This window comes from Acanthochromis polyacanthus, chromosome 4, assembly GCF_021347895.1.
Source record: "Acanthochromis polyacanthus isolate Apoly-LR-REF ecotype Palm Island chromosome 4, KAUST_Apoly_ChrSc, whole genome shotgun sequence".
Lineage (NCBI taxonomy): Eukaryota > Metazoa > Chordata > Actinopteri > Pomacentridae > Acanthochromis > Acanthochromis polyacanthus.
Window position 1 is genome coordinate 7,878,122 of NC_067116.1, and position 18,040 is coordinate 7,896,161.

Consider the following 18,040-nt stretch of genomic DNA (forward strand, 5'->3'; position numbering starts at 1 on the left):
TGTTCTTATCTTATACTAATTTAGTTCTTTCTGAAAGTGGGTGCATGTTTAGGGTCATTGACCTGCTGCAGAAAGGATTTAACACTGACCAGATGCCTCCCTGATGGTACTCACCAATGGACAAGAATCATGTAAAGCTGCTAAAGGTTTTGCACAGTACTGTACAGTTGCAGGTAAGAGATGAATTCTCTGCCATATGAATTTACACAGTTGGCCAGTCGACACACTGATGCACTGTGTTTGAAAATGAGTCATTCAAAATGATCTGATAGCCGGGTGGTTAGAGCGCATACCATATGGGCACATACGCCCTGAGCAGCGGATTCCCAGCCGGCTGGACTTGGATTTGCTGCATGTCGCTCCCCTGCTCTCTCACCACCATTTAATGTTTCTCTACACTATTCCTACCCAAGCAAAGGGTTCAGAATTAAATCAGCCAAGGTGAAAATTTTCAGTTTTTGAGTTTAAAACTGAAAAGAGACGCTCCCCCCCCCCCCCCCCCCCCCAAGACTTTCAATATCTTATTTCTTTATATGTGCTTCATTCAATATTCTCACAGTTTTCCTGCTCTGCCTCTCCACTGTGGGAGTATAGAATCAGTGCTTTGGTGGTGTAATGAATGTTTTCTTACCCTCAGAAATGAATTAATGGCAGTCTGTACTGAGGCACTCACCATGAAAGCTGCTCCATGGAGGAGCATCAGCAGCCATTATGGTGGCCTTGGCAATGCTGCAGACTCCCATTCATGTTGTGTCCTGTTTTGTTATGTTTCTGGTTTGTTTTTTGATGTGGGTGTCCTTCGATGACTTACTCAAGCAAAATATGAATGAAGGTACTGTTTGTGGGTGGCTGTAATGTGTTACTGCTCAGAGGGCAGAACAGTATAAAATTAAAACTGAAAGGCAGTTGCATGTTTCTACTGAAATTCTAACTTTTAGTGAAGGTTAAATGTTTATTATTATATACAAAAATAAACAAAATAGGGATATCATCAAATTTAAGAGAGGCTGTTTCACAAAAGAGCAGAAGAAGGAGCAGAGGGAGGTTCCAGGTCCACGTGGTTCACTTCACGTCCAAACTCAGCAGCTCTCTCAGCTGTTGCTCTTGACAACGGCAGGAGGAGGGACTTGGTGCTGGCACTGCTTTGGTGGAGCTGGAATGCCAAGCTGCCAAGTTCTCCCTGTGGGACAGGGCCCGAGTGCTCAGTCCTGCTACTTGGCTTTGTTCATGCGAAGCCTCCAGGCCTGCAGCGTCATGCTGCATCCACGAGGACTCACACTTACATGCACATTGCCTCATTACAGACGCACAACTTGACATGCTTTTAGTTTGAAAACTTAGTAATTTCACTGGACAGCAGCTGTTTGGACAGCAGTTTGTCATGGTTTACTGCTGCTGTAAGTAAAAGTGTAATGAAACTATTGAATCCTCCGTGTTTTTAAAAGTGTTCGACATCAATTCAAAGCAGCTGACCTTCTTTAATATTGAAATCACATTGGCAAAGAGGTAATTATTACAGTTTTTGCCAATTAGCTATTTCAAGTGTAGACAAAAGCAAGAAACATTGTATATTTAAGTTGATGTAGCCCAGAAGAGTCTAATGGACATTTTCTAAACATTTTATCTGTAAAATTTCTCTGAGTGCTTTGCTGTTTGGATTTGCTCTGTAGAGATATATACAGACACTTAAAATGTGCTGATGCCGTGTGATGGGTACTTTGACGTGTGTCTTAACAAGATGACATCCCGTCTCTTACTGTTCAACACTCTTGTGTTTTTCAGATCCCGAGGTGAGCTGACGTCCAGCTGTGGTCATCTGTGAGTGGTAGGAGCTCAGTGTAAAGAGGAACCTCCTGACTGAGAAGGTCAAAATGTCTCCTGCTACCATCAGCCTGCTGACCCTCACCCTCCTCACCCTTTCTCCCTCTGTGAGTCATTTTTCTTGTTTTTTGTTTTTGATTTGTTTTGTTTAACTGTACAAACTTGAGCCATAAATATGATGGAAATGCACACATAGGAGAAGGTTTCATTTGAGTCCTGGGAGAAACACATCTGACTGGGGCTCTTTCAGCATCAAACACTTCCTTTCCTGTATTCTGGTGAACTTTTATGCACCAATTTATGTGTTTCTGCACCAACTGCCTTCAAGTATTAAAATTTAAAAGCAAAACTGAGGCACCTGGTGAAAATTCAAAATGTAATGGAATATATGCGAGTCTAACTGTGCTTTAAACAATAGATTCAGGGGTTGTATGAGCTCATAGTTTCTCCTCTATGAAAAGCTGTGAGGAATGTTATGTTACTGCTGCAGTTAAATGTGAGTCACCACCTTTGAGCTTGTATGTTGTCTGAGAGACTGATAATGAGTAGCGGAGACAACTTCTTAATGACTGCAGGGGATGAAATAGGGGGAGACAGAGTGGGAGGAAAATACATGCTAATATTTGTCCAGAACAATCATACTGTGATACATTTGCACTGGATTACTCAGGATCCTGCGCTGTGATGCAACATTGACATTTTTTTTTAAAAAACTTTTTTTAAAAACTGCAACACTTATTTCTATAAAGAGCTTCCAAGTTCTTAGTTACTAATTCTACCGTTCAAATGTTTGGGGTCACTTAGAAATGTTCCCCTTTTTTGAAAGAAAAGCATGTTTTTCAATGAAGATAAAATTAAATGAATGATAAATCCAGTGTAGACATGGTTAATGTGGTAAATGACGATTCTAGCTGGAAATGTCTGATTTTTAATGGAATATCTCCATAGGGGTACAGAGGAACATTTCCAGCAACCATCACTCCTGTGTTCTAATGCTACATTGTGTTAGCTAATGGTGTTGAAAGGCTCATTGATGATTAGAAAACCCTTGTGCAGTTATGTTAGCACATGGATAAAAGCCTTTTCATGGAAAACATAACATTGCCTCGGTGAAACCAAATTTTTGAGCGGTAGTATAAATGGTTTGAAAAGAGTGAATTTCTAATATGGTGTCATAATTAAAACTCTATTCGTTTTTAGTCACAAGTAAATGCATTCCTATAAACATCTATATCATTGTCTATGTAATTAACTCTTTGGATTTCTTAAAACACTAAAAACATAACAGGTGTTGACAGTTCTGTTGAAGGGTAGGTGTGCTTTCCTGTAGGGATGTACATAACAGCTGCAACAAGAAATGCCATGTAAAGCTGAATTATAGCACGCTGAAATATGAAAACTAAGTGCGATCAGTTTAGTCCAGCAATGGGCCACTTTTATATATTGTATGACACCTTATAAGCTGTTTGATCATTTTGCAAGCAGTGCACAACTGCACACGCACATACACAAAGCCATGTATGTAGTGTGAACCTGATCATGCTGGACATGTGCAGTTTGACCTAATTAGATATAATACAGTGATTCAGGGCAGATAAATATGATATAATTAGTCCCAGGAGGCCATACAGCAGAGGAATAAGCACAGAAGCACAAAGACTCTTTTTTACACTTTCCAAGACCAACAGAGTGTATTTGGCTTTCCTGTTGCTTCTAACACCCATCATTTAGCAACGCTGCTGCCTGAAAAAGATCATCTGCACTTAATCTGGAGCAAAGAATGATGTTCGCTGACAGGGTTCAGTGTCAAAGACTGAAGTCTGAAGCAGCTCAGTGTGATAATGTGGAGGTGAGAAGGATGAATGTGTGTCTAAAATATGAAACATTTTAACACTGACAGCCAAAGTGTAAATCACATCTCATAATGCACTATTTTAAATACCTAAACTATTTTAGATCAACTTTGTGTAGTTTGGTGCTAAATCTCAAACATAGAAATTCAACGTTTATGAGCAGGTTCTCACTCCAATTTTATAATTTATCAATGTATAAAGGTTTTTTGTTATGTTTGTCCATGGCCCAAATGTCTCTTTACACTAAATGTCCAACACTCCACCAGTACCCCACTTGTGTTACATTATTAGACCTGAAATGAGACTTAATCAGGAACGCGAACTGAAAACCCCTGAGTAGATGTGCATTTTGAATCAAGTGTTTTGCTTTCCTAAATTTACCTGAAATGTGTTTCAGCTGACACATGCAGATGCAGAGAGTTACATTATGTCTTCCACTGGCCACAGCTTATGCTTGGTGAGCACCGAAGAACACTCTGAAAAGCTTGTCACATATCTACAAGATCTAGTTCTGAATCTATTACTTGTAAAACCTTGCACTTGTTTACACAAGTGAAAATGTTTTAGGTGTAATTTTATAAATTCCACAAGGACATAAAACACATACTGACAAGCACTTCTTAAGACATGCCATATGTGTGCTAAGCTGATGTAACATTTAATAGCCTGGGTTGACTGTGTACCGTATTATTTTTGATCTAAATGCAATTTTGACTAATTACACTGTTACAATTCAGAATAGGTATTCCAGATATCGATACTGTTGTCTGTAATTTAGTTTTGACTAGCCAGAAAAGTAGTTGCTGGCATGTTGCTGTTCATACTTTCCATTAGATACGCAAAGCATCTGAACAGTGTTAAGCACAAGTAATGGAAGCTGCTGTGAAGAGTTTGTGAACAAGAACAAGAACAAGAGTTTTGTTCATCAGAGAATTGTGGTCAAAATTTTGTTAGAATTTATGCTCCAGACTGCTTTGATATTGTAATTAAATGTCATGGTTTGCATAGTATATAATAAGTAGTGAGCAAGCCCTCGCCTTTGCCTCCCACTTGCTGTAGCTCTTCATGTTACTACAGATATCTGCAATGTCATCTCATTTAATCAAAACTCTGATGCAAGAAATCTGCAATTTCTTTTTGGCTTGTCATACTTTGGACTGCATAATGGATTGGTGGCTAGAACTGTCACCTTGCAGCTAAAAGATCCCCAGTTCGTGTCCCGACCTTCCCATGCATGGAGCTTGCATGTTCCCCTTGTTCACGCGTGGGTTTTCTCCAGGTTCTCCAGCTTCCTCCCACAATCCAAAACCATGCTGAAGTTAATTGGTGACTCTCAATTGTGTGTGGATGTGAATGTGAGTGTGACTGTTTGTATATGTAGCCCTGTGATAGACAGGTGACCTGTCCTGGGTGTCCCCTGCCTTCACCCTCAATCAGCTGGGACAGACTCCATCCCCCAGCGACCCTACTGAGGATTTAGCAGTGTATAGATAATGGATGGATGGGCAATTCCAGTTTGAGTTATCTACATCAGTCTGGCTATTTCAAACTTAATTCACGATACCTCGAAAAACAACGTAGATATCTTAATTTTGAGGGGAAATTGAAACATATCTTCAACTAGAGTGAGGACTTATGATTAAACTGTTGATATCTATAAAAAAAAATTGCAATGAGATACCCCATATGAATGGTGATGTCATTTGTCCTCAAAGAATGGTGATGAGAACATGTGAAATAATTGTGAATAAAAACAATGAGTTTGTATCTCTGTTACTACCCCGGCTCCAAAGGCCGTAAACGATGCAGTGAATACAACCAGGAAGCACGTTTACAAGCCCAAAATCAGAGCATTTATTTATAAGTAAAAACAAGCAGATGGCAACGACAGCCCAGCCACATGGGCTGCGCCCCAACAACCACAGAGTCAGTGTAAGGAGAGAGAGAGTCCCGAGACAGCTCCAGCGCCAGACAGCCCAACTCTTTTCCGGGAGTCAGGTCCGGTGTGCGGCCCAATGCGCGTGCCAAAGTGAACCCCAGCTCAACAGCGGAAGCCAGCTTTTATTCCCGAGAACCGGAAGTCAAGCAGGACCCTTAGCCGTCCTCGGTCGCCTCCTGCTGTCAGCTCCTTAAAGACAAAGCACATATTATGACCACCACACTGGCAGCAGGATGGGGCCGTCACACCCCCACCCATAAAAAAGCAGGTTCCCACTGGAACCCTGCGCTGCTTTACCAGTGTTCACTTTACCCAACCACCATGTTACCGGCCATATGTGTATATGTTTTGAAACACCCGCCTAGACCAACAGTGCAGCCTGGCCACGTGATCACCCAGCCACGCCTTCTCCGACCACTCTCCAACCCAGCAACTGGTGCACACAGCGCTACATTTAAGGGAGAGAAGAGTGAGAAGGTGAAAGACAAATAATCACAGAACCGGCACACGAGACAAAGCGTCAGCTGCAATGTTGTCCTTTCCTTTAATGTAGCGTGTATCCAGATTAAATGACTGGAGGTACAAGGACCAGCGAACCAGACGCTGATTTACAGATTTTAACGACGACAAAAACGTGAGCGGATTATGATCGTATGGACCACGATGCTTGCACTACCACTTAGGTACACTTCAAAATGCTTTAACGCCAAGATCAAAGCTAACGTTTCTTTTTCAATCACCGAGTAATTAAGTTGATGTTTATTAAACTTCTTGGAAAAATAACTGACTGGCCTGCAGATCCCCAGGTCGTCCTGCTGTGTGAGGACTGCCCCAGCCCCCACGTGACTGGCATCCACGTAGAGCTGGAAGGGCTGGTGAAGACGTGGCCAGGGGGAGGGGGAGTCAGGGGGAGGAGTTAAATCTGCTTATTTCATCATAAGCGGACCCAAATCAAAATCGGACGTTTGAGCAGGCATTTTCACAAAATGTGGTGTAGCAAGGCAGGGAGGAAACAGACAGTTTTCTACTGCAACACACACTACTATAAGAACACTTTCACAAAGTGAGATTTGCATAATATGTCCCTTTTAATATTCTGTGAAGCGCACCGCCGGCTTTATCTTGTCCAAATTCCACATAATTCTGACCCTCAGTTTTCCTACCACGGCGAAATTTTAGCCGGTACGCCTCAGGCACAAGCTCATATGCCCTTTCCACTGCACTTTTGACTTTGTCATAGTTTAAACTATCCTCAGGTGAAAGCGAGGCATAAGCTTCTTGCGCCCTGCCTGTCAATACACACTGCAAAAGCAACGGCCACACATTCTTCGCCCAACTCAGCGTCGTCGCCACACGCTCAAATAACACAAAATATTTATCCACGTCTCTCTCTGTAAAGGGTGGAATTAAACGAATACTCTTACTAACATCAAAATCTGATTCTACCGGACTGCTGCTCGGCTGACTGACCACCTGTGTTGCCTCGCGTCTCGTTGCTGCTTCCATTTCTAATTTACGCAGTTCAAAATGAACAATGTTGAACAATGAACAATGTTCATAGTAAAGTTAGCGGAAAAAAAACAGTAGTTAGTGGGAGTTTGTTTTCAGGTTTGGTCAAACCATCGGCAGAGATCATTAAAGAGGTGAAAAGACCTTTTTTTCTTCTAAACCCAATAGCACAACCAGCTCATTTCTATAATGTCTACAACATGTTTTAAGAAGGAACAATATCATCATTTATACACTTCAGAACTGTCATCAGTCCAACCATTGGTATTTTTTACTGCATCCATTTCAACTGTATCAATACTGTGGTGCCTATAAATTATCCTGCAGATTTGTAGATACACTTGTTCCACGCAATGCCTCCCAACTACTGCATCTCTGTTAATCTGCTAAATCTTCTGTGCATGAATCCCAAGCAAGCTCTGTTGACGTCAGTGGATGGATGTTCCCCTGCTGCACCTCATAAAACTGAGAGATGGTGTCTCCCACACTGACGCCAGCACAGAGACACTGAATCATGTTCTTACCAGACACCCACCTCCATCACCACCACACCCATTCTTCTGTTCCAGCGACAGCCTGGCATTGAGCAGATGTCAGAGAGGCTGTAATGATGGTGTCTCTAAGCATAACTGCCATGTCTGGAGTTGTAGCTCTGGGATTCTGGCTGTCGATGAGATCTCTCACCCTTATTGTGTTGAAGTTCTCTCTGTGTATCTGTCCACGGTCCTTAACAGATAGGAGTAACGCCTGGCAGGGCCCGGTGTGAAAAGTGCATGTCTGAAAGCCTTTGCTGCCTTGTTTTCATTAGAATAATGCACCTCCTCTGGGTCAGTTAACATGGGGAGAGTGCCAGCAGCTCTGAAATCATTTGTTTAATTGGCTGAACGCTTAAAGAGATCCCAGAGCTAAGACCTCTCCCATATGTGTGAACCACATGGAGAAGCTAATGAAGCAGCCGCTTCCATTTTACCTTTGAGTCCTTCCTCTGTGCTCTTCATCCACTTGACTCTCCTTCTTCTTTTCTGTGGTATGTGTTTGTGCTGTTTTCCAGGTTTCCAGTCAACAGGTCCCCAGTAACTGTGTGATCAAGAGGGAACAGGAGAAATGCCTGGAAATGATGGCCTTAGAAGATCTTACTCCAGAATTTGGTAGGTTTTTGTGAGTTTGTGTTGTTTTACTTGTTTTTTAACCTCTTACCCTCATGCTAACCACTGTCATATTTGTGTTATAACAGTGTTCAACAAAATAGCAACACAGAGATCATTACCACGAACAACTTCAAGGTCTTCATACTAATGAGCTGGGGATAATCTACAAATTGTAGTTGATTCTGACTTGTTTTTCTGCAAAAAGAAATCACTAGAAAGGCTTCACCGGTTGCCTCAGTGTGTGTCTCAGCTTGATTTGTAGAATAAAAACTCAGGGAGGACTGACAGAGAATTACAGCAAAGAAAATGAATTCTGACATTTCCCTCTGTGCCTCTGTATTTGGAGAGAGGGAGGAGCAACAGCTCTAGTATTCAGCGTCTCATGATGATGATAGTGAAAATGAAAGCTGATCAGTGAGTAACAGGCATCTCTTTGGCTGATTAGATGATGGATGACAGGAAGATCAGACTAAGGGGTACCTTTTGCCAGTCTTCCTTCTTGACCTTGTTTTAGAGACCTTGTTTTCTGACTCTCAAAGGGACATAGAAATCCAGTATGAAAGCAGAAACTATCCAGGACATTTTCTTCTTTCTGTTATGTTGTTTTAGGCAATGTGCATGTTTAATCATGATTGGAAAAAATAAGCTTTGCTGCAGTAAACTGGTTAAAAGCAGTGTTTAGATTATTACTTGCTGATTCTGCTCCTGTCTGTCTACCGTTCTGTGTTGGCAGCCACTAGTCTACAAAACATAATGTTAACATTACACTAGAGCATACATGTCAACCCCTTCAGATACGGAACAGGACACAAAATTCGCAGTTCAGTATTTACCCCAGTTTTGGACTAAAGGTTCTGCTTATTTTAAGTGCAACAGAGAAAACTATTTGAGGATTTATTTAAGTGTCCTGGGAGTCTAATTGGCCAGAATTACTTCTCCAGGGAATGGTGGCGTTATGTGATGACAAACAGATTTGGATTAAATTTTTAGGGAAGGTCAGAAATGACACAAGGATCAAGTGATTAGATTTTGGCAGTGATGCAGCTTATAGTCTGGAACCACAGATTTGTTGTAGGGTTAGGGTTCTGGTTTCTGTTTCATTGCGAGATAACACTGCGTCAGCTGCCTGCTGACGATCACAAGATTGTGATCCTACTGAAATCCACTGCTGCATACTTATCAGGACTTATCCATCGGAAATGATACATGGAACAACTGATTACATTGTAGGGGTTTACAAAGTCCCATCACTTCCCATCGCCCGCTACATATTTGGGTCACGTGGTTCGTATCCGTGTACATAACGTACACATGCAAAATGCATGCCTGTGCTAAGCGCAAGGTCATTTTGTTGTTGTTGTGTACATTTATATTAAATGGACTCATTCTATGGTGCTGTGATTTCTGCAATATTTTTTTTCAAGATATCTGTCGGAAATGATACGACTGAGCAGCCTTGGTAGAGTACTGCGCTTTCTGAGTGCTTTTCTTGTGCTTACTGTAACAACTAAGCCACTAAATAATTTTTACTGCCCCAAATCACAAAATATGCCATCTCATAGCTCTTCACATAGTAAGGTGAAGACTTTGCAAATTTAAAAAGGAAAAATTCAACAAATCCAAAGATTCTTTTGGATTTGAAAAAGCACTTAGCTACAATGGGAAGGAACAAAAAACCTCTTTCTTTGGAAAAGCTTGAGGTTTAAAAATAATATATCCAACAAGAACTAGAGGAAGTCTTTAATAAGACCAGCTCTTTACATGTTCATGTCTCTCTACCTTTACATATCCCACTACTGCTAGTTTAGTTTGAATCCTTAAGTGTTCTTAAGTACACATTTTAATCCCAACTTTTACTATTTCTGCAGGAATTTAGTTGATTGTTTAACTGGTATTTGAAAATGTTTTACCTCTTATTCAAAGGGACCTCCTCAGTTCAAACTGACTGGTTGGGAGCCCCAGGAATTTATTCTCACATTAAAACAAATGGTGCATTAAGCACTCAAGCCTCGCATGCCTCAAGGTGTGAATAGCTCTGAAAATGCCAGGTGAAGGGCTAAACGTGTTAATGGTGGTGAAGTATCCTGGGGAGTGATCTCAGGACACTGTGTGGCTGTTTAGTCTCAGTTCTATGTAGGTCTGTGTGCACTCCACACTACAGTGTACTGCATGTACAGCAATGTTCACCTTATATGCGTGTGAGTGTTTTATTCACACAGTGAACCACCCAGAAACTAAAAAAAAAGGTTCAATTGATTTTGAACGCAGCACTCAGAATTGCCATGACCTTGATGTTTGAAGGCATGATGTAATTACGTTATTTATCACACTAACCTGTTGCTCTTTTAATCCTTTGAACAAGTCGCCGTAGGTAGCAGGTGTAGGTAACCTTTGCAGATGGTCTTTATAGTGTCTGCCTGACAGTTGGCTATAGGAGAAATAACGCCATATTTTGCTTTGTGCAACTGCTTTATGAACTATTAATGGACAGTCTGCAAAAGCACCATTTTTTGCAGCCATGCCTACTGTCATTTATTGGTGTCCCCATGAAAACTGCTGTGTGCTGGGAAGAAGGAAGGAATCTCAAAATTTAATTCTGAACTGAATATCACAAGCCAAACGGTCCACCACGAATATATGTTGCATCACAACATACATTACAATTTTGTTAGCTTCTGGCCAAAACCAGTCTGTCCCTTCATGTCTCTCGGGGGGATGGGTAGTGCTCCCATCTCATAAACAGCCAGTCTTATTGAATTCAAGAAGTATTCAACACAGATTGAAATACAGCTGTAAAAAACATTCAATGATGAAAAAATGTAAATGCAATGTCCACTCTACTACTACTTCTGCTGTAACTACATCACTCTCTGGTCTGTGTGAATGACCACTCACAGGATTTATCCAGTCTCATAATGGCAGCCAAAATATAATGAAATTACACTTCAAGTGTCTCTCATTCAAGCAGTCACATTAAAGTGACAGATGAAAACAGTTCAAGTGATATAAGCACATACAGCCATACAAAAAGTTCATTGAAATGTTGGATGTGAATGTTTATCTGATCCATTAGTTTAAAAATACAGTCTATCATTGGGACATTTGTAGTTTTCAGCTAGCTGACTAAGATGTTCTGTCACAAACTTGATAAAGTGAAAAAACTGGTTGCAACCCTCCTCAAGGCTGGACAAAGGAGGAGAGACCACACATGAGCTGCAACTAAAAATAAGTTTATTTTACAGAATTAGAAGGGAATTAACCGAAGTATGAACAAATCATATTACAAACCAGGTGGAAGCCAGAGGGGAGAGAGATTGGCTGGCATCACCACCTTATATAAAGGAACCAAACCAAGTAGTTGAATCACCATGATGGCCTCACTCCACTCAACAGACTCCTGCCAGGACAAACCTGTCCAGAGTATCGCCACAACATATTCTTGTAGTGTTTTCAGCAGTTACCTAACAGTTTCAGGTACATTAAAAGGCATATGGATTTTGTCTTGATAGAAAACACTTGAAAAGACAAGTTTAAACTACTTAACCAGTACTGCAGACCAAGAAACCTAACGGTAGCATTCTCAGAAGCAATGAGCCTTTTGATGTTGCAGTAACAGCAACACCAGTTATAACTTTTGCTGTTGACAATATCCTGAAAGCAGACATTTGTCTCAGGGGACCACTAGACATGCACAATAAACATATAAAATTCAAGACCTGCTTTTTAAGTAAGCTGTACAAAAGCCCATACAAAAGCACATGTGAAAAAGGAGAGAACCAGGACTATTTCCACCTCAAGCAGTAGGTGAAAGGTTGACGTCTTTGACCGTATCTGATTGCACTCATCATGATCATCTTGATTGTGCTCAGGGATGAAGCACAGATTTTTAGCCCAGGTGTAGTTACTCTTTTAAAAACACCCATTTTATAGCTGTTCATAAACCACCATTCATAATGGCTAATCAAAAAATGGATCAAACCAGCAAATGGTCATTAGATAAATTAAAAAGGCAGAAGGAGCTGTTGTGGCTGTTTCTGTGGCCCCCTGTTGGACAGCATTAGTATCAGCATGTTGTAATGAACTTGTGACTACACTGAACACCTGCTGTGTTTATAGAGCAGCTGCTGCATCACTCTACCTCCACTGTAATAAATCTGTAATGAAGCTGCCTTTTGTGCAGAAATTGGTCATAAAGTGTCTATTTTTGATATATTAAATGACTCGCATGCATGAAAGGACTACTTTGGGTCAAACAGGGCTTCCGTTTTGTAGCCTTGATCCTTCCGTCTGCATATGTTCGCCAGTATGGACAGATTCTTCCTAAGTGTATTCCTGACAGCTGCAGTCAGTAGGTGTTTCCTTACTCATGTTCCACAAACTCATTTAAAAACATGAAGCTTCACAGCACTGTCCTAGATCTATAAAATAAAGAAAAAAAAAGTCAATCAAACTGTCTTGTAAGGCCATAACCCAAAGGTGCACGCTTGCTGCAGTTGTTTGTGTTTTGCTTGTTTGTGGAATGCTCCCCAAAGAGTCATAAAAAAGTTCCAGAAATTTGACTTCTCTTCTGAATGTTTGCTGAAGTTTCTGCAGTCTTCTGGAGACATGATGTGATTTCTTGTACATCTCTCTTCTCTTTTAATTTTTTTGTCAAGTGCATCTTGAGAATAGCTGTCTACACACTGAGACTAAATCCACTGTCTAAAGCACAGCAGATATTTTACAGCATTGAAATGGGAACTGATTATGTAAATGTAACATTATTGGGTAGTTTATCTGCACAATTAATTATCAGTGTTTTAAAACGCATTTGGGTTTTTCTATGTTGAATTTATGATATAAAGCAGAGGTTGTAAACAAAATCACGTTCTAAATATAGAAGTCAGACTGTCATGTGTCAGGCTAAGCATTGCTGTATTCGCCCCCGATGTAACTCCACATGACATGGAAATTAGCCATATTTTGACATCCATGTTTGTGTCTCCTTTAATTTGATTTGTAAATGTGCTATCTGGTTTCAAAAATAAATAAAATTAAACAATACATCATTTCCTAATCATTCTAAAATCTAACTATGAACAAATTGCTAGCAATGTGCCACAGACTGATTCATTCATTATTTTGTTTGAAAGGTTTTTTTGAGGGATGACAAAGAAAAGATCCTCGTTCAAAATGGTCATTGATATGCAGGCTACAAAATGAGATTTGACAGAAGTGTGATTTTGAAGTCGTGATAAATGCGTTGCAGTGAATGAACATATGGGTTTTTAAATGGAAACACTGTGTGTCTCCTTCCGTTGTCTCATCAGTCTGTCCGTGGTTTTGGGACAATCTGACGTGTTGGCAGCCAGCCAGGATCGGTGAGGTGATCGAGGTCAACTGCCCTGAACTCTTCTCTCAGTTCATGAGTGAAGAAGACTACGGTCAGTTTCCTGTGAATTATAAATCATGCACATTTATCATTAGTTATGAATTATTTTTCAATGACTTCTTAATTTCTTTACTTCCAAAAGGAGTTTTTTTTTTTTTTTTTTTAGAGTGAAGAGTTGATTTTAGGGTCAGAATTAAGGCAAGGCTCTTGAGAATCTATAATGCATGTGGGTAATTAAAAAATAAATTAAAAAATAAAAGTTGAAAGCAGAAAACATCCAAATCATCATAAAAACATCCTTCCCAAGGACACAGTTATGTATAGACCAGGGTCTTTCCAGTTGTGAAAGAATGGAAAATCTCTCTTTTGATACTTTTCTGTGTTACTTGAGGTTACAAGTTTACATAAACCAGGTGATAAAAATGAATACAAAAATTATATTGGGTCTTTATGCGAAGTGGGTCTTATGCTATATCCATCCATCCATCCATCCATCCATCCATCCATCCATCCATCCGTTTTCTATACACCGCTTAATCTTCATTAGGGCCACAGGGTCACAGGGTGCTGGAGTCTATCCCAGCTGACTTAGGGTGAAGGCAGATGACACCCTGGACAGGACTAATAACACTCACATTCACACCTACAAACAATTTAGAACTATCAATGAAGCATGTTTTTGAACTGTGGGAGGAAGCCGAATTACTTGGAGAAAACGAACGCATGAACAGGGACAACATGCAAAGTCCATGCAGAAAGATCCAGGTCCAGGCTGGGATCTTCTAGTTGCAAGGCGACGGTGCTAACCACGGATCCCTGTGCAGCCCACATCCAGCCCAGCAAAACTAAAATATAAAGAGCAAGGTTTTAACTTTTATTGCAGATCCTATAGTTTCCAAAGACCCCCAAAATATTTGGCTGAATACTGGTAAAACTTATATAACATAGGGACAATGTGCATTAGTCATAAGTCATGTAAAGTTAATTTGTCTTTAACCCTTTGACGCCTGAATTTATTTACAATTGAATTAAAAAAAACTTCTGTGTTTTTGTTTTCCGGCTAATGCTAAAATAAATGGAGATTATTAATTTGTCTGTTACACATAGAGCAAATATATAATAATACTATCAGATATATAATAAGTAGGTCCCACTCTGACCTTTCCTATGAGAAACCAGTGCTTACACAAGGTTCTGAGGTACGTATTGAATATGCACAAACCGACACTGGGGGAATGATACGCTAACTCGGCTGCAGTCTGAATGAAAGTGGTGTGTTGCGAATTTGTGACAATAGGTGTCAAGGGGTTAACATTTAAGAAATTTTGGAGCTGATTCTGAGAAGATGGAGTAATATACCTTTTTAAGAAATTTAGTACAGACTCCTTTGTAGTTTTTTGACAAATATAGACCTGTAGAAGGGAGGGAAACAAACCAAGAATAGGTTTTTAAATAAGAGGACAGTCTACAGATGGACTGAATTCAATATGAAACCGACAGTGTGAGTTTCTGATGAAGACAGATGAAACATAATTTAATCATCAAAGGAGAAAAAAGGCCTTAAAAAGTAATCACCTTACAGCTTTAATGAAGATTTAGAACAAGCTGATAATGTCAGATAATAAGGGATATAAAATTTGTAACAACCTTAAAACTACAAAATACCAAATGAAAGGAGAAATGTGTATGTTAAGAGGTTACATATTTATAGTGTAATGTGGCATTGTTATAGTCCAACTATTTCTGAAAGTATGATTCACTTAGGGCTGCACAGTGACTCTGTGGTTAGCACTGCGGTCTTCAACCAGAAGATCACTGGTTTGCATCCCCGTCTTCCTGGGATCTTTCTGCATGGAGTTTGCATGTTCTCCCTGAGCATGCGTGGGTTTTCTCCGGGTTCTCCAGCTTCTTCTCACAGTCCAAAAACATGCTGAGGTTAACTGATGATTCTAAACTGTCCGTAGGTGTGAATGTGAGTGTGACGTTTTCTATGTGTAGCCCTGTGATAGGCTGCTGACCTGTCCAGAGTGTCTCCTGCTTTCACTCTAAGTCAGCTGGGATAGACTCCAGCCCCTACGACCCAAATGAGGATTAAGCGGTGTATAAATAATGGATCGATGGATGATTCAATTACTTTATTGCGTCTTACTGTACAGAATTTTTATAAAGTTGTAAAGCAAGAGGCAGTGAAATAAAAACAACAGCTAAAGATTGATTATATTACAAATATTGATCAGTACAATCTGATCACAATCTAAATGATAGACATAGCCTGCTATTATAGATTTAGCTTTTATGCATGACCCTAAGTTGTTCATCTCCCAATCATGCAGAAATAATTACTCTTAGAAGGTCTGTGTCTCTTCCTGGTTTCACTCTATAACAAAGCATGTGTTTGCTGTTAATCTGATAAAAGTCTCTGTGTCCACAGAACTGGGGAAGGTGAGTCGTAACTGCACCGAGTTTGGCTGGTCAGAGCCCTTCCCCCACTACATCGACGCTTGCCTGTATGAGGAAGGAAACAACATCACCACGGTGAGTTGAACATCACCACGACGTCTGCACCTGTGACCAAGTCAGAGTTTTGGACATTTTCTATGTGCAACACAATGTTTTTTTTTTCATTGTGCTTCTGTTCTTATTCCAGGACATGTATTATGTGTCAGTGAAGGCTCTGTACACTGTGGGCTACAGCACCTCCCTGGTCTCCCTCACCACAGCCATGGTCATCCTGTGCAGGTTCAGGTGAAGTGTTTGGAGTGATGGCAAAGAGCTGCTCACTGATGACTTCCACACCTCGTCACTTACAAGAACACAGATTTTAAGAAATTGGCTCTCAACAGAAGTTATAATGTAATTTAAGAGATAATCATAATGAGTAGTTTTTGTATTAGATTTGATTGAATTTAAACAGAGAGGAAGAGCACAGTGACAACCGAGATGATCAGTTTTCCTGCAAATGTATGCCAGTTTGGTTATCCATCTATCAGATTACTAATAATCAATATCAGAAGTGGCCCTGAAAAATCATTATTGGTCAGTTCCTACCCAAAACTAAACACATAAACAACTTCAGTACATACAAAACTCATACATTTGCATAAAAATGATAAATAGTTAAAACTAAGATTTCAAAAACTAGTCATAATTGTCCAATTGTGATTGGAGGAACTCACAACTTCCAGGATTTAAAGGATCTGCTGCTTACATCTTGGTGCCTGATACCAAAGCACACCTTCAGGGGTGTGTAAAGTCCAGGCCTCTGTGGGGCCAGTGAGAAGAATACAAGATTAGCAGTTGGTTTTGTTGTGCCTGATCAGTGTAAATTTAGGGTATGAAGTCACAAGTAGCAACCTGTTTTAAAGGAACACCAACAATTAAAATCCAATTGTTCCTGGTCTGCAACCGAGGAATCAAGAAAAGGGCATTGTCATTCGCTTGTAAAGCAGCTTGCATCCTTTTCAGTACCAGATTGTAACATGAAGCTAACTCTCTTTTATCTAATTATGGAGAATGCACAAGAGATTTTGACAATAATGAGGGTTTGATGCATTTCCCTGGAGGGAAGTCTTTTAGTTTTAACCCCAGTATTAAACTTTGTTTTCTGGAAGTTGACACCCATAATCGAGAAATTAGTTCACATTCTCCAAATCTGAGTGGCACTTAATATACACAGTGGAAAAGTGAGAAGAATAATGTGCAGCCTGTGAGGAATCGTACTGAATCCCTTTCTGCTTCCAAAGCTACTGTCTTTCTGCTGGTACATTAACATTAGTGTGAAACAGTTGCTTTTGCTACTTTAGGAATCTGAATTAAAGATCAAAACATGGCAAGGAATGAAAGTAGAGACTTGGTTTGATCTAATCACCCATATAGCCATCTAACAGTGGTCTTCATGCTAGTTCTTATTCAAAATATTCAAAAATGAAGGTAGGTCATATAAAGAATGAAAAAAGTAATGACATGAAGTGCTTTCCGTGTGATGAAGTAAATCCCTCAACATCACTGCGAGAGGCTCATGGGCACAGAATTAACTTGAGAAAATAGAACAAACCATCAAAATAACTGTGATTATTATTTTGACCAGGGCTGCACAGTGGAGTGTTAGCACTGTCGCCTTGCAGCAAGAAGATCCCCGGTTCAAATCCCGGCCTGGGCCTGTTATATTTTTTTTTTACATTTTCTGTGCAGATGTACTCCTCCACAAAATTACTTAAATCATCCTAAAATGACTCTTAAAATAGAATCATTCAATTATTCAATCATCTGGAGAAGATTTCTGTATATTTCTATAATAGAATATATATCACAGGAAGACAAAATGTCACAATTAGGTTTTTTTTCCAATACAACTTTTGGCAACTAGTAGTACCAGTACAAAGACAGTTACTGCAGCTAT

At 40.0% G+C, this 18,040-nt stretch overlaps 1 protein-coding gene across 3 annotated transcripts in view; it reads left to right on the forward strand.

Annotated features, from left to right (window-relative positions):
* Positions 1-18,040, forward strand: part of adcyap1r1b (adenylate cyclase activating polypeptide 1b (pituitary) receptor type I) — a 46,445-nt gene that overhangs the window by 13,014 nt on the left and 15,391 nt on the right. For all 3 annotated transcript variants that reach the window (XR_007941385.1, XM_051947161.1, XM_051947162.1), the window contains exons 2-6: positions 1,783-1,928; positions 8,174-8,270; positions 13,580-13,693; positions 16,073-16,176; positions 16,289-16,386. Coding sequence is in view for 2 of the 3 variants with exons in the window: in XM_051947161.1 (XP_051803121.1) it covers positions 1,872-1,928; positions 8,174-8,270; positions 13,580-13,693; positions 16,073-16,176; positions 16,289-16,386 (470 nt within the window). In the remaining variant the exon portion in view is untranslated. The remainder of the gene's footprint in view (positions 1-1,782; positions 1,929-8,173; positions 8,271-13,579; positions 13,694-16,072; positions 16,177-16,288; positions 16,387-18,040) is intronic.